The 21,101-nt window shown below is 42.9% G+C and overlaps 1 protein-coding gene across 7 annotated transcripts in view; it reads right to left on the bottom strand.

Annotated features, from left to right (window-relative positions):
• Window positions 1–4,971: 4,971 nt before the first annotated feature.
• The window catches only part of SRPX (sushi repeat containing protein X-linked), a 39,143-nt gene continuing 23,013 nt past the window's right edge, over window positions 4,972–21,101 (bottom strand). For 4 of the 7 annotated variants that reach the window (XM_064704910.1, XM_064704732.1, XM_064704637.1 and 1 more), the window contains 8 exons: window positions 18,359–18,550; window positions 17,579–17,755; window positions 12,829–12,955; window positions 10,959–11,080; window positions 10,151–10,330; window positions 9,521–9,654; window positions 8,054–8,175; window positions 5,016–6,001 (listed from right to left, as the gene is read on the bottom strand). In XM_064704910.1, the coding sequence (XP_064560980.1) occupies window positions 5,821–6,001; window positions 8,054–8,175; window positions 9,521–9,654; window positions 10,151–10,330; window positions 10,959–11,080; window positions 12,829–12,955; window positions 17,579–17,755; window positions 18,359–18,550 (1,235 nt within the window). In that variant the 3' untranslated portion in view covers window positions 5,016–5,820. Of the gene's footprint in view, window positions 6,002–8,053; window positions 8,176–9,520; window positions 9,655–10,150; window positions 10,331–10,958; window positions 11,081–12,828; window positions 12,956–17,578; window positions 17,756–18,358; window positions 18,551–21,101 lie in introns of all 7 variants that reach the window. The other 3 variants (XM_064704458.1, XM_064704545.1, XM_064704823.1) reach the window with 3 other exon arrangements.

Here is a 21,101-nt window from a genome sequence, read left to right as displayed (position 1 = left end):
CAACTTACCTCAGGGCTGAGGGCTCTCTTACATCTTCTTGTGGTTCCCCTGGGCTTTTGTGGCTTGCTGTGCCTTCCCAGTGAGCAAGGAGGCAAACGCTGGGCTCAGGGCTTGTGCTGCCTCTGGCTCAGTTCCTGTGCCCAGGCTGAGGGCAGACCAGCCCAGCAGGGCTCAGTGGGCTCTTGGTTTGAGCTCAGGGTCTCCTGCCCTCACACCACTCTTGTCCAGCTCATCCCTGTGCTGGTTCTGGTCTTTATGGGCAGGTCAGACACCCAAAAACTGGAAGGCAGCTGCAGGTAGGGGAAGAGCCCTGCTGCCATTTCTCTGCTCTCTGTACCTTTGCTCAGAACTGTACTCAAGGACTTGCCTGAGGGTCCTGAAGGCACCTCTGTTCCTCCTGTACAACTGAACTGTAGTTCCTCCTCCCCTTCTCTTGGAGGTGATAGATGACTAATTCTCCTTGTAAATTTGAAGTATGGGCCATGCTAATTATTGAAATTCAGGTTTTGGTTACTTTCTGGTGAGTGTCAATGGGAGGCATTTGGTTACTAGACGTGCACTAGCACATTCTGCATGGACACTGGCATTCCCATTTGTTCCCTCTGTGTTTCGCACAGCATGCAGCAGCTGGGTCACTGCTTGAAGAGGCCAGAGAAAAACCACATGTGCTCTCCTCAGCTGCCCATGTCCTCACTGGCTCCTCTGGACCAGGCAGCCTTGCTGTTCTCTGCCTTCCAGCCCCTGCAGATTGTTTCCCACTCTTCCTTTCACCAAGCTGCCATAAAAATATCCTCCAGCCACAAATGGGCAGAGAGAAATGGGCAGCAGCTGCACGGCCAAGAGGAGCTGCACCACCTCCTGATGGTGTGAAGCACTTTTTGCTTCCTGTGGATGTACAGCAGGAGCAGAGACTGTGGTGAGTGGCTGGAAGTGATCAAGCACTGAGATTGCACAGCCTGAGCTCTATTATTCCCCCACCTTAACTTAAAAAGTGGGTTGTGATCATTAGAGTATTTAAATACCCTCCAGGTTACTCTTTAGGCTCCGCATTTTCATTAACTATGTGATGCAGTCTGACTCATGCTCTTATGTAAGCACTGAGCTGTAATGAAGTCCCATGTTGTGGTTGTTTAGTGCAGAGCTGTGAAGGATCATTGGTGTTTTCATTAAAAAACAACACTTTCTGTCCCAGAGGGCTTTGAACTTCAAGAATAGGGATGTGCAACTTCAAATTTGTCTCTCTTCTGCAGCTGTAGAGGAGGTGTGTGACAGCAGGGGTTGTTCTCATCTAATTAGGTGGATTATTAGGTAGAATCTGGGGAAAATCAGGCCATTTACAAAATTGCTTTTTTGCTGAGAAACTGCTGCCTCCCACAATTTATCTCAATGGTTTTGTTTGTAAAAGATGCTGCGTGTCAGGAACAGTAATTGTTTTCTCATCTGAAATAATTGAAGTCTTCTGGTTCACACTCAGAATGTTCAGATTGATGTAGGAACCTCCAGCCCATGACTGTATCCACGCACTGGGATGTGTCACATCTCCTGCAATGAACAGCCTGGAGGTGGGATGGAAAGGGTAAGGCTTATGGCAGCTCTAATATTCCTGTTTTCAATCAGATTTGCATTTTGACGGCAGTGGTAGGATTAGAGCTATAGCAAGAAGAGTTGGGAGTATGAAAAAGACTCCAGACATTGTAACTTTGAGGGAGGAGAATTTTTTGTGAAACCTTAAAAAAAAAAGTGCACTGGTGTAGATACTGAACCTTGCTTATGTAGTGTTATTTTTCTGGGACCAGAAGTGTACAGGATGAGTTACTGGAATATATTTGCATATATAAATGCTGGGCTAAAGCCAGAACTACTAAATCCCTTGTTCAAACACTCCCAAGAGACCATTCTACCAAATCCCTGTATACCATACATGCAGGCTGATTTGACTCCAAAACAGAGATGGCACATAGTACTTTTCACTGCTGCCCACAAAAATGTCCAACAGAAAATGCCAGAATCCATGTATTACTAATCAAGAACAGCTTTTCTTAATCACAGGATTTTAAGAGATGTTCTGTGCAGAATATAACTAGTAATCCAATCACTCATGCACTCTCCTCCACTTAATTCAATTTCCTGTAACAGCCCAGTGATTGCAATCACTTTCCTGATTGTAGCAATTGTAAAGCCCTGCTCCTGTTCACGCAGTCAGGAAAGAAGACTGGATGCACTGACTGTGTATCTAAATCAACATGGAGCAGCAGCAGATTGGAATTGCAGCAATACAGGAGAAAAATCAGACCCATCCAAGATTTTTATTTTTGTAATAGATTTTCCAAATCATTGGAAATCAGTTGCTCTCCTTTTTCAGTGAGAAAGTGAGGGAAAAAAAAAAAACAAAACAAAACCGTCCACTTGTGATTCATGCTCTAAGCATGTGAATGCTGAAGAGCCTGAGTCAGAACTGGGGCCGCAGCAGCCTGTGTATGGATGTGTCCTTGGGCTGCCTCTGCTCCACAGGCACAGAACCACACAATGGTTTGGGTTGAGATCACCTTATTCCAATGTCCCTGCTGTGGGCAGGGAATCTTCCATGTTCCAGACAGCCCCATCCAACCAGGTGCTCAAAACCTTCAGATTCCTGGCCCTCATCACCCTCAGAATTTCTTCCTACCGTCTAAACCTGTCCTCCTTCAGCTTAGGGCCTTTTCTATCACTGCATGCCCTTCTGAAAATCCCTCTCCAGCCCTCTTGCAGCCCCTTCAGGCTGCTCTAAGGTCTCCCTGGAGCCTTCTCCTCCCCAGGCTGACCAGCCCCAGTGCTCTCAGCCTGTCTCCACAGCAGAGGGGCTCCAGCCCTTGGGCCACCTCAGAGGCTCCTCTCTGGTCTCCTCTCACAGATCCATGTCCTTGGTGTGGCCAGCCCTGATTCCCTTGACCACTGACAGAGGGAAGGCAGCCTGGGGTGCAGCTGTGTCCACCACCCCACAGGCTCTCACCCTCCTTGCTCCTTTACAGCGGGTTCAACATTTGTTTTGTTTGTTTGGTCAGGCCTGGAAGAGAAATGGCATTTCTGTGATTTCTGTCACCAGTCCTGACCTTGCCCCTTGTTCCTAACAGCAACACCTGGAAAGCCCAGAGCTTCTTTGCCCCTCAGTTGCTCATCCTGGCAATGGCACCACCACCTGCAGAGTTCAGGGTGCATCCTGATCTCCTTGGCCTCTGGCACCAGCACTGCAGGGCCAAGCCGTGCTTTCACTGCTGCTCTTGTGTGTTCAGCAACACTCTGCTAACACTGGGAAGCAGATCATCCTGTCCATGGCATACCCCACACAGCTCCTCCTTGGTGCTGTTATGCTTCAGCCCACAAATTAGCTTTTGTTAGCTGGTGTCAAGGCTGACTTACCTCTCTTCATATCTACTTCCTCATTAGTTCACTTGCAGGACCAATGTTTTTTAAAAGAGTTTTCTCTTTTCTCTTCTTTTTCCTTCCTTTCCTTTTTCCTTTCCTTTCCTTTCCTTTCCTTTCCTTTCCTTTCCTTTCCTTTCCTTTCCTTTCCTTTCCTTTCCTTTCCTTTCCTTTCCTTTCCTTTCCTTTCCTTTCCGCACCTTTCCTTTCCGCACCTTTCCGCACCTTTCCGCACCTTTCCTTTCCGCACCTTTCCTTTCCGCACCTTTCCTTTCCGCACCTTTCCTTTCCCTTCCTTTCCTTTCCTTTCCTTTCCTTTCCTTTCCTTTCCTTTCCTTTCCTTTCCTTTCCTTTCCTTTCCTTTCCTTTCCTTTCCTTTCCTTTCCTTTCCTTTCCTTTCCTTTCCTTTCCTTTCCTTTCCTTCCTTCCTTTCCTTCCCTTCCCTTCCCTTCCCTTCCCTTCCCTTCCCTTCCCTTCCCTTCCCTTCCCTTCCCTTCCCTTCCCTTCCCTTCCCCTTTTCCCTTTCCCTTCCCCTTTTCCCTTTCCCTTCCCCTTTTCCCTTTCCCTTCCCCTTTTCCCTTTCCCTTTCCCTTTCCCTTTCCCTTTTTTTTGTCATTTCAGAGGATGCAAGAGACCAAATTCTGGTAAGGATTGCTTTAAAGATGCTGCTAAAACTGTTCTTGTGCTGACACCACTGTAAAATTTAAAACTCTACCTTATGGTCAAAGTCAAACAAGCATTTGGCTGAAAAAAGAGTGTGCTCTTGAGGGGCAGGAATGAACAGCACAGATGCTGGGTGCTAGCTCAGACAGTCAAATTGTGTATCATACCCTGTGAACAGGCATCCAAACTGAAACTCACAGTTTTCACTCCTCTGACACTTGTACTCTTCATGCATGATGTGTATTCTTTGCAGTGGATTGTCGAGACTCTGGGCTGTAATAAAACAAATGAAATTTTTTCCCTGTTCTGATTGCCTCCTGATATTTTTTTATTAAACAGGGAACTTTTTTTGTTAATTTCAAAGTGATGACTTGCAAACAAGTATTTTCACAGCTCTGGAAGTGACAAATCCTTGATGATGTTTCCCTGGAGTGATGTTTCCCTGCCATCAAAACAACAGCCTGGTCTGTCTGCAAGGTGAAGGGGGGAGAAAAAAGTCTGCTACTCCAAGACTGCTGGACACTAAAAGCCAGAAGCAGAAGTGCAGCGGGTAAGAACATATGTTCCCATTAAGAATTGTAGTACATGGGCCTTAGTAATTACTGTCCATCCTCTACACTGATCACCGCTCCTTCATCATATTCCCTGTGGCAATGACTTCCATGCTCCTGCTATCACCAATTTTCTCCTTGCTGCTGCTGAAAATCAATGCTTGTGTTCCCTCTGGCTCATGCTTTTTGTCTGTGATTGACACTTTTTTTAGTGGAACTAAAAGGCACCAGTGGGTTCCTTATACACCTTCAATGTGAGGCTAATGTCTTTTATAATGGTTTGCAGAAAGATATTTTGAACCAAATTTTCTATCAATTGACCAGTTTTACCCCCCAAGAGGAATTTTAGAAAACTATCTGTTTGCAAAACAATATTTTATTAATAACCAGAATTATAAACAGTAAGAAAGAAACCCCAATTTTACACTGAATGAAAAATCCAAAATAAACTCTCAGAAACGTGCCTCAGTTCTTTACTCTCTGTACAAGAAATTCCATTAGGTAATAAATTCTACATCCACATTCATCCAGTTGTGGGGTCCCCAGCAGGAGGAAGGACATCAACCAGTCAGAGCAAGTCCAGAGAAGGCCACCAAGGTGATCACAGGGACAGAGCACCTCTCCTGTGAGGAAAGGCTGAGAAAATGGGATTGTTCAGCCTGGAAAAGAGAAGGCTCAGGGGTGACTTAATTGTGGCCTTCCAGTCCCAGAACAGAGCCAACAGGAAAGATGGAGAGGGATTTTTTTACAAGAATCTGGAGTGACAGACAAGGGAGAATGGCTTGAACTTGTAAGAGAACAGGTTCAGGTTATATATTAGTGGAAAATTCTTCACTGCGCAGGTGGTGAGGCACTGCCACAGGCTGCCCAGAGAAGCTGTGGCTGCCCCATCCCTGGAAGTGTTCAAGGCCAGGTTGGATGGGGCTCTGAGCAACCTGATCTAGTGCAACAAGTCCCTGTTCATGGCAGCAGGGCTGGAGCTCAATGATATTTAAAGTCACTTCCAACCCAGGCCATTCTATGATCTAAAGATGACTGAAAGTAAAAAAGAGCACCCTTCTATGCAGAGCAGCTGCATGGCTGGACAGATTTACCAAGACACAGAAAATCACATCAGTGATTAAAAGCCATGCTTTGTGTAGCACCAAGGAGAGAATTTTGTGGACCAAAAATATTCACCAACAACTGCAGGCCCTGAAATGCTGAATTAGGGACATGAGTGACCAATTTCTGCTTGCAGTTTCATCTCATCTTTCCTCAAGGGGAACTTGTCAATAAGGGCAAAGAGCTCAGCTGGGGTTGCTGGGAAGGGGTAGCGCTCCTTGTCCATGCCGTGCTTGTCCATCACCACGATGTTGAAACTGAAATGGGGGATCCTCAGCAGCAGCCTGCAAAGCAAGGAACTGGTTTCGTTAAAGGGCAGCACCAGACCCTTCAGCCTGAGCACAGGAAGGTGGGCATGGTCACAGGGGCTACACAGAGTGTAGGTTTGGTTTCAGCATTAACAAGGAGCCAGCTAAAGAGCAGGTGCCTACACGTGTCAAAGTGACTGCACCCAGCTCTGTTCTCTGCCAGTACCCACTGCTGTTACAGGAATGAAAAAAGGTTAGACAAAAAGAAAAAAAAGTATGAACACTGCCTAAAAACCCTTGTGATGAAGCCTGAGTTACAAGTAAGACTATTTCCTTTATTGGCTTCCACTTCTTGGTTTTGCTTGGTATAAAAAGTCACAGTAAGAAAAAGCAGGACAAAATTATTGGAGTCTACTTTCACTGCTTCCTAATAATAACAATCATCTGTGACTCTAATTTTAGAGGAACAAAAGCCACTGCTAATCATGGAGGAGGAGTCCTTCCAAAGTGGTGGAAGTGGTCATTTAAACTCCTCTAGTAGCAAAAGCTACATAAGTAACAAAAGTTTATCTGTAGTGCTCTTTTCATCTTTTGCTTGAAGGAGTAATGTACTAGAAGATGCCTGGATATGCAGTCAGTCAACATCATTGGTGTGGGGTAAATAAATTCAGACAGCCATGAGAGAATGAGAGAAAGCTGCCATGAAGAAGAATCTGGGGGGATTTTGTGAAGCACCAAAATTGGCCTTCAGCCTCCTAACAAGTTTGAGGGCTCTAGGCATAGTCTTGTTGCAATTAGGGAGCTTGGCCATTAAATTCAAACTAAAATAAATATTAAAGCTAAGCAATAGTGATATAAAACTACATTCATCTTGTGCCATATATTACCTAAGAAAAAATGCTTCTAAAAATCCCAATGCTAAATTTCTGTGCTTTCCAAAGTTTTAACTGGGGCACTTGTGCTCATTAGCTTACTGAAATGTCAATTCTAGACAACACCTTTATTCTTAAGAGTGCATTTCATATTGATTTGAGCACCTTGCAGAACTAGAAAGCTGTAATTCACACACTAAGCAACAAAGAAAAAAACTTTCACTGAGTGCAGGGCAGGTCATACTATAGCAATTTATGAAATGTAGCTTCATTAAAGGTTGCAAGAGACCAGGGAATGAGATGTTAAGAGAGCTCACTATTTTCTACAGAGCCACAAGAAAACCATTTAAACTTTAGTAAAAGTATCTTTATTAAAAAAAAAAAAAAGAGTCCTTTTGTGCTCTCCTTTTTCTTTTATTGAGAACAGTTTTTTAAAAATATTTTTTAAAAATCCCCTCTCTGCTGTGTCAGCAATTTTCATGGTCTCCAACTAAAACTTTCTCCCTTTCCTCAGGCATATCATAGATCATGTTGCTTAAAATGCTCCTTGACTTTTTTCTAAACAACTCCTTCTTTTCCTGCCAATGAGGCCCTCACTTTTGGCTTTTTTTCCTCTTCCAGTCCTTAGGAAATGCTGGCATTTGAAGTCTTTCTTTCAAGTGAAAGCCAATCCTCTGCCAGTCTAAACCCAAGTCAAAACAGTTCAGGCACCTCAGTAGAGCTGCTGATGCTTCAGTCAGGCTGGGGAGGCTGAGATAATTTCCTCTTTGAACTACTGCCCATCTCATTCCTACATATGAGACTTGAAAGAGTTTCCCCTTTAGCCTGGCCACAACCACCAGCAGCCCTGGAGCAGGGGATGAGCTGTCTCTGCCATTTGGGACTGTCCTTGCAAAGGAGCAACTCCAACACAAATACAGACAGACTCTGAAGTGTTTTCAGTGGCAGCACCCAAAAATACAAACTTATATGCCTACGAACATAATCATACTGAATATATAATTAAATAAGTTTGCTATTTTGTTTTAATTTGCGGTAGCTATTACGTAGCCAGCAAATTAATCCCCAAGTGTGCTCACCAGTACCTACTTTGCAGTGTCTAGCTGTGTACATTAGAGTAGAACATGTGGCATTTGGAAAATAAGTTGCAGGGATAAAAAGCAATGCAACTTGCAGGATAAGGTGCAAACACAACAGCAGTGAGAGTTTCCTTTACCTGAGCTGCAGGGTAAGTGATGGGGGCAGCAGCTTCACTCCTATTCTTCCTATCAGTTTTGGGAAGACACCCACCAGCTCCACCACGGTGACGTGTCGCAGGTCTAGCCCACACTGTGCTGGCTGCAGGGGTTCAGAGGAGAGAGAGGGGGTTGGTTATCCCTGAGACAGCAGGGGGATGCTCTGAGTGTGCAGCAAGGGTTCACAGAGTCCCCTCTGCTTAAGTTAGTTAAATGTTTTACACTGATTTGAGAGCATGTTTTGCAAACACTCAAATTCTCACAGCAAAGAACTGGAACTTCGTGACTTCAGGGGAGGTTAAGTAACAGATTCTCAGATACTTAACCAGGGAGGTTAAGTAACAGATTCTCAGATACTCTAAGAAAACCAACACACAGGGACCACCTAGGAGAAATGTCAACTTGTCTCTGTAGTTATATGAGAAGATGCCAGGATGCCAAGCATTGTACCAATAACCTAATTTGGCAATCAAAGCAAATTATGTGAAACAGAAGTTGACTGTAGAAAGTTTTCTTCCATGCCAACTCATTTGCCTGCTGCCAAGAAGTGGAAAATGTACCATAGCCATTAAATTCAGTTTGATCAATATACTGAATTTTCTTGCCAAGTTTATCTAATAGGGAAAAGGAGCTGCTTTCTTTCTTTTTTTTTCTTAAATACAAGTGTAATTTAAGCCAGCAGTAAAAATCATCATCACAGCCATATCTCAATGATTATTTATACTGCATTTTGTTACAATTTGTGAGAAGAAAAAGCAAGATAGGAGCACTTGTAGCTGTGAAAGAATGCAGGACTGGTTCCTCTCCTGCCTTTCCCTGAGGACACAGATACACTTTTAGATCTAGCCCTCATACTAGCAAAAAGCTAACAAAGGCATCACACTTACAACACATAAGAAGGAAAATTGCCAGGTGTTTTGGGGTTTTTTGAACAAAACACCCCAGTGTTATCTCCATGACTCTGGATGATTTCAGTGCTGTGTCTCTGGTCCTTTGTTTGCTGGTGCACTTTTTATTTCTGAAGCTATTCACATTTCCTTGCATTGTAGTTGCAAATTCTGGGGGCCTGGTCTGCATGAGCTGCTTAAGAACTGGGGTTGGGTTTGTGGTTTTTTTTAAACTTCTTTAGCAGCTGAGATAGGGAATTGTTATTGAGCATGGGTTAAATTAATTTGGGGAGAATGGAAGGGTCAGAACTGCCTGGGATTCAAGGACTGGTCAGAAGCAGCACAATCCAGAATGGAGCTGAGTTAGAGACTGGGGGGATATTTCAACTCAAACCCTTGTGAAAAGGATTAACCTGGAATCATGACTGCTTGAGCCAGATCTTTCAGCAGCTACAATAAAAAAGCTGAAGTTTTTTGATTTATGTAAAACAGTGGAGCTTGTTCTCTTGTGTCTTTCTTAAAAAAAAAAATAGTTGCATATTCCACTTAAATGTGTTTTACCTGCAGCATCCCCAGCTGCATCCTGTAGAAGAAGTTAGCAGCAGTAGGAGTTGAAATAATCAGCAGTCTCCGCTTCTCATAAAATTGATCCAGAAGTGCAGCTGCAGTCCTCACATTCACATTAATATTCATGGCTGGAATAAAATTAAAACAGAAGTTATGAAGCACACTGAAAACAGGTCCACTTCTACAGGCAGAGTTCAACAGCAGAAACACAAGAACAAGAATCAATAATAAAGAAGACATGAATAAAATGCTGGCCTCATTGAAACCAACAATTTTACTGTAGACTCTTCTAACTTGCACAATGGATTGACTCCAGAATATGATATTTTGTAGAAAGCTTTGAGCTAAAACAAACTCTAGGAAAGGGCAGTCAAAGGTGGCAAAAGCTTCAGCTGTTAAGTGCAAACTGACAAAGAAGACAAAAATAATGCTGAGTTTCCTACTTCTGGGACACTGCAGCTGTATTTGATCCCACACCCCCTTCCCAAATTCTCATTGCCCTAAGTTTCCTACCTCTGGGACACTGCAGCTCTATTCCATCCCACACCCCCTTCCCAAATTCTCACTGCTCTCAGCACCCCTGTGCTGGACTCCTCCTGGCAGAGTGGTGAAATACTCACGTACGTGCACAGGTTGGCTCCACTCCTGACCACCCCAAGTTGTACTGGCAGACTCGAGCTGGGCTGCCTTGCAGCTCGTAGCCACCAATGCAGGAGAACTCACAGGTAGCACCATAGTTATTGCCATCACCTGAGCACTTGATGTAGCCATTATCTGGGGCATTCAACTTCACACAGCGCCTGACTTTGAGCAAGAGAAAAAACAAAACAAAATGAAAGACACAGCATGAATCACCATTTGTTACTGAGGCAGCACAGGTCAGTGGAATACCAGTACCAAAGACATTTTTCTGTTTGCTTTCTGTGTTATTAGTCATGCACTTAAAAACCCCAAACAACCAACCTGAACTCCCCCATCCCTCAACTCTAATGTAAAATGAAACAGATGTGTAGGTGTATGCATAGGACAAAAGGTCATGGAGCACAAAGGGCTGAAGCTGAAAACCATAGGTCACCTCTGTATATTCAGCTCCAAAAGTTAACATCTGGACCTGTGAAAGGGCAGCCCTGCCAGCCCTTCACCTCTTGGTTTCAGCAGCTCACAGGCTGTGCAGCAGGAGAAGCTGGAAGGAGGGAAGGGATGTGGAGTTGGAGGCAGGACTGAGCAAAGCAGCTCTTCCTGGATGTGCAGCAATGCTGCAGAGCTGGCCCCCAGGGTCTTCAGCAAGGCTCTGTCCCTCCTTTCAGCATCATCACAGAGTTTATATACACAGACATATGCAGATAAATACAGAAATGAGGACATTTTCAAATTGCCTGCTAAGCCAGGTGCAAATCAGTGTCTGTATTTACAGGTAAAACATCATCCTTACCTCTGACTTTAACAAGAAATTTGCAGGTGCCTTTGTTTTCAGCTCTGTCATACACAGTATATTGGATTTTGTGGTCGCCTTCTGGAAAATGTGACCCTGGTGGCAGGCCTTTCAAAATAACACTAAACCAAGAGATAAAACAGGACAGACACTCATAAATTCACCAGCATTTATTTACTCACAATGCTGTAAAAGCCTGAAAGAGGGATGTTTGTGGCATGATAGGATTTTCTGGCTGCCTGCAGGACAGAAGACTTGAGAATGGGCAAAGGAAGAAGCTGGGCAGCAGCAACCAGAGTATTTAAATTTGCTACCTACAGCCTACCCTACTGAGACAAGGGTGTTGGAGTGGGCAGGGTCTGCTCCCTTCCTATAAAACAAACCAGTGTAGCCAAGCCCATCATGCCCAGAGGAGCTCAAGCTTCCTTCTCCTTACATAAGAAAAAGTCAACACTAAAAAAGAAAACTTCCAGCCTCTTACAGAGAGGATGTATTCCCATCTGGCTGCTCTGAACTGCTCCAGTGATTGTCATTTGTGAGTGTTAATATCAGAAATGGAACAGAAAGTGAGATTCAGTGTCACAGCAGAAGGGTGTGGTGATCCACAGCAGCATTTTCACCTGGAATTTGCCCATCCTGCAAACAAGGTGGGAGAATTATGTGTAAAACATAATCTCAGTATTGAAGCAGAGAGCATGTAACCAAAGAGGTTTTCCATGTAATGGAAAAGCTTTTGTACTCCTGAAACTGTGTATTTAAGAAAAGTACTGCATACTGTATAAAACAGCAGAGCTTAGCAATATTTTATAAAATAGAGATATGATTTGTGGAAAAGCTTCCACTGAACCAAGGGCTTGGCTCTTTTGAGCTGACAACAGTTACTTGTATGACAGAGTCTACATGAGATACTCCCCATTTTTTTGCCTATCAGACACTCCTCTGTCAAAAAGACTTAGGAATGTCTTCATTCTGACATTTTCGAAGTTTTTACTTTACCAGGTGTAGTTTTTGATGTTGTTAACTGTCACCAAGTTGTTACATCAGACCTCAATGCCTATTATTTTTTAATTATGTAATGAATTCTTCTTTATGAAATTATTAAATTATAGCAATAAAAGGGTAATATCATTGTCTTTCATTAATTTTTTGTATTCACATGAAACTGTAAACATCTTCAAGCTTAACAACTTTGAGCTTTTAAGCTTAACCAGTCCACTAATGTAGTGATGTAGCTTGCTTACTGAAAGAAACAGATTTTTCCATGCTCCCACCATTACAGTAATCCAGACAGACTGAACTAAATCCTGCATGATAAAAATGGGACAATCAGAGACAGTAGTAGAAGGTGAGAAGGGTGAGAAGTACACCCTGTTCTTCTGGAAAATGAGACTGTGAAATCATAGAAAGTGATGAAGAAATTTTTGAACTGTAATGTCTAAATCCAATGTTTAAAGCCATCAAGGTTACAAACAAGAAATGTCATTTTAAAGGTGACTGCAGAATCTTGGGACATCAGTAGGCAGTGCTACCTTAGGAATAAACCTAAAGATGACTGCAGATTTTATTTTGTGACACACCTTGATATTTTTTAAGACAGTCAAACTTACCTCTTCTGTTACCTGCAATGCACTACTCTGTTTTCATTGTTATGTACAAAAGGTTACTTGGTCCAAGAACACTTGTTAATTATGAGACCCGCAAAGAAACTCTGCAAAACACCTCCAAACATGCGATTCTTTACAGAGCAGTGATATGTGACAGCCAGAAAAAAGCACCTTGGATGAACGAAGGGAAAAGGGTACCTGGCCTGCTGAATTGCTAACAGAAGGGTAAGGAGGAGGAAGAGCACAGTGCAGAGCCTTTCACCTACTCGGTGAGGATGCCGTCGGCAGTGTCCCGTCCCTCGGGCGTGTCCCAGAACACGCGCACTGTCAGCTTGTTGGGCTCCGCCGACTTCTCCTTCACGCTCGGGCACTGGATCCTCGGGGGCTCAGTGTCTGTGAAATGAATGTGACAAAAAAGGGCACTGGAGCATCTGCCAGAGATCTGCATTTCTCCACAGCTCCTTCCCTGCTGTCAGCCCAGGACCACCTCCAGCTGGCCTCCTCAGCCCTGGATTCATCCCAGCCAAGGTTCATGGAGCCTTCACTTCTCACTTTTTTGTAAGAAGAGCTGACAGTGATCAACCCTTTGCAAATGCAGAAAACCCAAGTAAAAGTAAATTTCTGTACATAGCTCAGTTAAAAAGTCATTTTGGATGGCTTTGAACTCCAAGGAGAGATGTCCAAGATCATGCCCAGGGAGTCTGGATGTTCTGTTTATCTGCATCCTTTTCTTTGTCCATCTGTGCAGTTGACAGGACCCAGGACATCCCTCTGGCTGTCCTGAGCAGCCAAGACCCCTGCCAGGGAGCTCAGAGACCCTGGCACAGAGCCAAGATGCCTGTGGTTTTGATTATGACCTGTGGAGCAAGTTACTAACCTTAGATGAAAATCTGCAAGCCATGACAAATTAAGTAGAATGATAGTGAATTTGTCACAAGGTGAAAAAGTAGATTTTGGGGATTTTTAGAATGGAGGTTCAGGGTGCAAGATGGAGGGATCTGGGTGTGTCCTGCCTTTCTCCTTCCTCTTCTTGGCCTCCATCTTCTCCTGTGATGTTGGCACTTTTAGATTGGTTTAGAGTAGAAGCTCACTGTCTAACATAGGTAATAGGTATTGGAAAGTAACTGTAAACATTGTACATGTAGTTTTTAGTATAAAGACATAACACTGCCCTGGGGGCAGGCAGAGTGCCTGGACTGTCCTGCTGAGCACACCTCAACCGGACAGGAGAAGTAATTTTATAGATAAGATACAACAAACAACCTTGAGACCGAGAAATGAAGAGCCCTGACTCCTTCTTCAAGCACCGGGCTGGGAAAAGAGACTTTAACATTTTTCAGGGTCATTGTGCCCAGCCAGAGACCCCAACATACAGCAGTTGATGTGATTAAGAGCATTTTTAAAGCACACTGAACATCAATATGTCTCTGCATGGTAACTCTGCATGTTACTGTTAACATGCTGGTTATGTTTCCTGCAGTAATGGCAAAATGAGAAACAGAAGACTGGCACAATTACCATTTTGTGGAGAATCAATGCTGCATTTGATTTTTTCCAAGTAACTCTTATGATAATGTCTTACATCAGTAGCCAGCACTACTAGGAGAAGCATCCCATCAATACAGGCTCAGGATGTGACAAAAGGATGACTTAGCTTGGTGACAGCCATTTACCACAACCTCTGTTATATACAAACTGCAGGAAAAGGCAATCTTTCCAGAAGAAAAGACTGGGACATTTTTCAATCTTCTAGAGGAAAATATCTATTTCAATACATATTACAGTGCATTAAAGATATAATGGAAATATTATTCAAGTGAGTATTGGCATTTTTAGATAACTAATAACCAAAACCAGCCGTACATTGATTTTTCTTTTAATCAAAATTATTTCAGCAACATGAGGGATATCCTTCCTCTTACAGGGTGGGGGCAGGAGACAGTCTGCTTTGTTAGGACAGAACACTCACTAACTATAAGGACTTCTGTACATCACTGCTAAAACATATCTAATTTTTTAAAAATACACCTTTTTTTCCTTCCTTTTAATGAATACATGTTTGACAACTGAAAGGCCTTATGCCTCTCCTACATGGATCTTCACTGCTGTACTGCAAAGCCCACATAATTTAGGGCAAAAATGCTACCCAGTGCAACTGCAGTATAAAAGGGTAGAGGAAAGGCCCTTGTTTTCAAGAGCACTTCAAGTTCAGGTCTGAAATAATTTTAGCCATACTCAATGCCAAAAGCTGGAGAATCCCCAGGACACTTCCATGACAGGAAGTTTACCAGCCCATGCCTCTGATCACAAGTAGCATCCCTACTGTGCACAGTGCAACTCACTGTATATCAAAGTTAAGAAATCAAGCAGCCTTTTGCCTTTGTATTTCATTGCTCTCCTCAGTTTCACTCCTCAGCTCTTCAGCCAGTCCTCTCCTGGCCACTGTGTAGGCTGCAGCTCTGTAACTTCTGCATTACACTAAGGAACAAGTGTTCAACTGCAAATGTCATTGTACTGTTAGAATTATGCCTGGCCACAATTATGTCTGTGATGTCTGGTCACAAAAAAATCTCTGTCCTACATATCAAGAGGTCAAAATATAACCTTATTAAACAGTCTGCTAACAGCAGATCTATGTATTTGCCTACAGGAGCAGTGTGCACACAAGATTTGAAGGGATCTTCTCCAAACTATGGAGCATTACCACAAATCTTAGTGTTACTTTTACTGGGTTGCTTGGGACTTGTAATCCTATGCAACAACTGGGACTGGAAACCCTGTGCAGCAACTACTCTGCATTTTTGGAATAAAAAAGAAGAGTTAGTGCTAACTTAGCCTCTTTTCTTTACTGCTTAAAGTACTTGCTTACTTTACTCTGCAAGACGGCATCCTTTGTAATAAGCTCACCATCTCTGCACACAGATGAGCTTCTGAAAGTGCCAGGAAATACAGGACAATATTTTATCATTTCCAAATGTAAAAGGTTTGTTTTTCTTCCTCTTCTCACACCAATGAGAAGGACAAAGCTTGTTTTTACAATCAAAAACAAGAGACAGCACAAACAGTCTAGACCCAAGCAGCTCATTTCTACATTTGTACAACACCAAATCACAGGAAACCTGAAAAATACTTTATGAACATCAGGCCACAGTGGAGAGGCTCCAAAGCCATTTGCCAACCTAGACTGAGCCACAGGCATTCTGAGGAAAACCAAATTATCATAGACACAAGACACTAAGCACAAACACTTTACCACCCACATGCTTTAAATTACTGGCAGTCATTTCAGATGGCCAAAGAAATACTTTCCTTTGTGAGTGGCTGCTGAAGCATTTGTCAGAGGCTTCCCAGAAACAGGGGCAGCAGGCTGAGACTTCACTATGTGCTGAAATTTCATTAGTAGTCAGGAAAGTTAAATCTCAATATTTGATTATCTCTCTACTGATTTATGTATATGGAAATACTTCTTCCAGCTGAGGTTCCCAGGAGACCACTGGCTACGTAATGAAAATTGCTGTCATAACTGGAGTGACCTAGGCTGAAATTTAAATTAGCTCACTGCAACCATGCTGGTAACTACAATCCATTCACATTGTCTGGATATATTTGAAGACCATGATCCCAGGGAAGAAAAACAGTTCAGACAATGGATTGTTGTGGGGGTCCCAGTTGCCAGGGTACTGGTTGTGGGTTTCTCTGGGTTTGGATTGAAGGCACTTTAGACCATAGTTCATGTCTGGACTCAGGTGTTTATTATTTCTTACCAGTAAAGCAGTCTCACTACTGTGAGTTTGGCAGCTTGTCATTAGAAGGCACAAAATGGCAACAATCTCTTGTTCCAAGGTCTTTCAAGACTAAACTCTCCAATTAAGAACTGACACCTGGATTATTTTCCCTTTTAACCCAATAACTGATCCCAAAGAGCTGCAATGGGGACTTTTCTGCCCAATTACAAAATGCCACCCAAACCCATGGAGAAGAAGGAGGAAGAAGCATGAAGAAGAAACCCAGGGCAACACCCTGTGCTCTCCATCTTGTTTCCATCCACAACATACTAAAAATCCCAAAACCTAAATTTCTCACCAAATGATACACCTACACTGTTCTCTACAATCTATTTCACACTTTTGTGGATACTAGTCTATCTTGAAGTTTAGGAAACTTTCTCCATGAATGAGAGTCAAAGTCAGTGTTCCCCTGGGGGTCAGGGCAACCCAGAGCAGACAGAGAAATATTCCTGGTGCTCTGGGTTTCCACAGGTTTACTCTCAAACCTGTTTTTAATCATTAAGCAGAAGAGAGTGTGACAGATTCCAGCACAGAGAACATGCTGGAAGAGCAGCACAGTAAGCACAGTCTATGAAGAAGTCACTCAGAAATCACCAAAGGCCATTACAAGCATTGTGAAGTGCTGGCCATTTACACCAGACTCATTTCTATTAAAGTGGCAATGCTGGGCTACTCGCTTTGGACTGAAAGTACTGAGTGACAGAACCCTGCACCCTTGGAAAACTGCTCTCTGCTTCCTTAAGAGGGACAGGATCGGTGAAATTTTGCCCGCTGGGTGGGAAGAATGATGCATCTCCATGATATCAGAAGGCTAATTAATTACTTTATCATACTATATTATTCTATATTATATTACATCTAAACTGAAACTGAACAATAAGTCAACTGAACAAAATCTCATGACTGTCTCCTGACCAACCATCAGGACACAGCTTGCAGATTGGTCAAGAAAACAAAACACTCACACCAGAATCCAATTACCAAATCCCTTCAGGTAAACAATCTTCCATAATGCATTCCACTTGTGCACAAACACAGGCCAGGCAAATGAGACAAGAATTGTTTTGATCATTCTCCTCTCTCAGCTTCAGAGAACGTGAATCCCACAGGACAGTAGCTTTTTCTCCCCATGAACTGGATCCAAAAGGCCTTTTGGAGTTGATGTGTGCAGGACTTGGCAGTGGCAGGTCCCTTGGGATGACTCCACACACCCCAACACATCACTCACCCACACAGGCTGCCGGGCGGCCGCTCCAGGCCTTGCTGTCCATGCAGGTGACGATGCGGTCCCCCTTGAGCTGGTACCCTGGGGAGCAGTAGTACTCACACCTCGAGCCAAAGTAGGCACCATCCAAACACTTGAAGCCCCCGTTGGTTGGCATGGACAAGGCAGGGCAACGCTTTTCTGGAAAAGGAAACAGAGACTTCTGGAAACTTGTTACCCTCCCTCCCTTGTTACTCTCCCATTGAAACTCATTACAATGGGATACTACACAGAAATAAAGGCACAGCTGGCAAACAAGTGGGAGGAAGTCTTATTCCATGTGAGGTTTTTTCATACTGTTCTCATTAGCTGCATTTCAAATTTAACTCTGATACAATATTTAATGAGAAAAAGGATGACAAGTACCTATTCCTCTCTTCTCAGAAAATGTTTTACTTTAAGAGTCCATTTAGATACCTAGTACAAACTGTGTCAACTTAGAAAGTCTAAGATGGGCAATATTTTAAAAGAGCTTTATGGCTCTGTCATAAAACTTCCCACAAATCAAAATCTCACAATGATAAAATATTCCCTATCTGCCATGAGTGTTTGTACCACTGAGACACTTATCATGTCATGCACGCCTGTGAGACCCTCAACAACAAACGAATCTACATATCTAAATATTCTGCCAAATAAACCAATAAAAATAAACCAATCCAAAGATCAGTTTCAATGGCAAATAAGAATTTATTGTCTGAAGCTGGGGCACAAGTCACACACACAGATTTTGCAACCACTTACGTTTGCAGAGCACCTTCCCAGACCAGCGTTTGCTCGACTGACAAATCAGCTGGTGAGGGCCATGCAGCTCGTAGCCCTTCTGACAGCGAATATCACATCTCGTGCCCAACACATTCTTGTAATATTCCCCTTGAGGTGTCCTGCAGTTTGCATAACCATGTTTCACTTTAATGGGGGAGCACCACGGTGTTTCTGACACAGAGAAGAAAAATGTAAAAGTTCATAGCAATTAGAAAAATGTAGAAGTTCAGACACAAATATAAAATCACTTTGCTTAACCAAGGTCACAGAGACGAAAAGTAAAAAACCCTCAAATTTAAAAACCCATCAATCTTTAAATTGGAGAACACTGCAGAGGTGCACTTATACATGAGGAGGTCAGCCCTTTAAAGAATGAAAGCTCTTTTTTTATGACAAGCATTAAAGATTGTAGCCATTATATTGGAGGGGTTGTGAGGGCAGGTGGGGTTTTACTATGCTTTTTGTCCACGGAATAAGTGTGCCACCATGTGGGCAGTTTGATGACAACTGGGTTGTTTTTCCCTCTTGTTTTTAACCAGACACATTCAACTTTGTTAGATCGTTTGCTCTTTGATAGAAGTTTGCACTAGGAACACCCTGATCAAGCTGCAGCTGTCAGCTTTCAACATTTAGCTTAGTGCTCATTAAAAAAAAAATTAAGTTCTGTTTCCAAATAATCTGCTTTGCAAAACTCAGTGATGGTTCAAGCCTTCTCACAGTTAGCAGATACCACTTACATAAATCATATTGCCAACATGTCTCATTGAACCTGCTCCAAATGAACCTTTATTAACTGGCCTATGCTGTAAAATATTCAGGATATGGGTACCCCCACCTTGTGAGGATTTACCACCACATGTAGTGCTGGTGAGAAGAATACCAAGTAGAGATTTCCCTTCCCAGCCAAAGTTTCAAATTCTTTGTTTAGCTTTGACAAGAGGGTGCACCAAGAAAATGAGCAGCACCTCAGTAGGAGTTCTCTACAAGAGTGACTAAGCCTGCCCCTTTCTCAGATCCAAGATTTGAAAAGCATGTCTTGGGAGAGGAGAGAGGGAGGGATTGCAAAGCAAAAAGGAAAAATGACAAATGCTGAAATCCTGTGTGACATGAGAGAGGGGCATGAAAAAACATTGGAATTTTGCAAGGAAGGTGAAAAAAAAAACCCTGAACAAACAAAACACAGGATTTTTAGCCTTCATACTTACAGTCACAAACAATATTAAAAAAATATTCTAGATCACGTTTGGCAGATGTTCACTGCTAGTTCAATTCCCACAGTTATTAACTGCATTTTCCTATACTAGTTGGATCAGCTCCATACATAAACAAACAACAATCCATACAGCATTTCTCATACATGGAATATTTATATTCAGTGTGCCACCTCTCTAGGACACATTTACACTTTCCCAACAGAAACTACACTTTACATCTGTATTTTTCAGCACTGGCCCTGAATAAACACAAACAGCATCTGCAAACTAAAATCAGAGACTAATTATCAATCTAGATATGTGCCTAGACCAAGGGCACATTTCCTCTAGACTAGTCCATTTCTGAAGCAATTTTACTGTGATATGCTTATTTTTGTCTTTCAGCAATACAAGTAAAAAACCCTTTACAAAGATGTGTAGGTAAAATGATTCCCAGTGTCACCAAATACACAGTGGTACTGAGGCACAGGACACAAGCAGGCCAGTCCAACAGCACCCCTCAGGTTAAGGGTAAAGTACAGTTCAGCTTTTTGACCCAGACACACAATCATCCCAGCTCTGCTTCTTCCCACCTATAAGCCTGTTTTCGGAATGTCAAATGCATCCTCTGCTATTTACCTTACAATTATGCAAAGTGCTTTGGTGGAGAGTGGGTTTTGGCTTGAGGGTTTGATTTTTTTTTAGAACTATTTCCTGTCCTTCACCCTAATCTCTATCCCACAGCTCCCACAACACATTTACAAAATCCCCACATCCACTGCCTTGGGCCATTTTGTTGAGGGGCTGTATCACAGTGGCTCCCATTTTTCATGTTTGTTGTGCACCAAATGAAAACTGAGACAACAGATGAGGAGTGTGAGCTAATGGGAACAGAAATCAACTGCTGAAAAAATGAGTGATGCCAACACCCAGCTCTGCCTCCTTAACTGCTACCCCAGGCTGCTGCTGGCACCACCTCTGACCACTCTCTGGGGGAAGCCACACATCTTGGATTCACACCCTCTGTCTCATTCACCTCCTGCAGAAATCCTCCTGCTCCTGAGCTTTCCCACAATCTCTGCTTCAGTGGTTTCATGCCCAAACTCTCCAGCCTTTTTGTCCCACTTTTTCTTCCCACGCTCTGAGACCTCAAACTTCCACTTATTTACATATCCAGGCTTGGAAGATCTCCTTAAATAAGAACTAGGCCTCAGTTTTCCTGTAGAAGGGTTTAAACCCTTCTATTACTTCTTCTATTAATTATTAACCCTTCTATGAATTCTTCTGTTACTAAGACAACACTGTCTGCAAGGGCAGGACTGGGTGGATGAAAACTCATTTGGCTGAGCTTTCACCCCAGCCAGTTACGCAATCCTTCAGCAAATCAGTTCAAGACATTTATGCCTTGGGTTTTCCTCATATATAAACTCCAACTGTATATTGTTGACTTCCTTCGTAAAGGGTGTTAAGACAAATATGCTTTGCATATAAGAGGCTAATAAAAAAATAAAGAGGGCAAAGAATCTGTT

The sequence above is a fragment of the Zonotrichia leucophrys genome, chromosome 1 (genome assembly GCF_028769735.1).
Source record: "Zonotrichia leucophrys gambelii isolate GWCS_2022_RI chromosome 1, RI_Zleu_2.0, whole genome shotgun sequence".
NCBI classification, from domain to species: domain Eukaryota; kingdom Metazoa; phylum Chordata; class Aves; order Passeriformes; family Passerellidae; genus Zonotrichia; species Zonotrichia leucophrys.
This window is presented reverse-complemented; position numbering and strand designations above follow the sequence as displayed.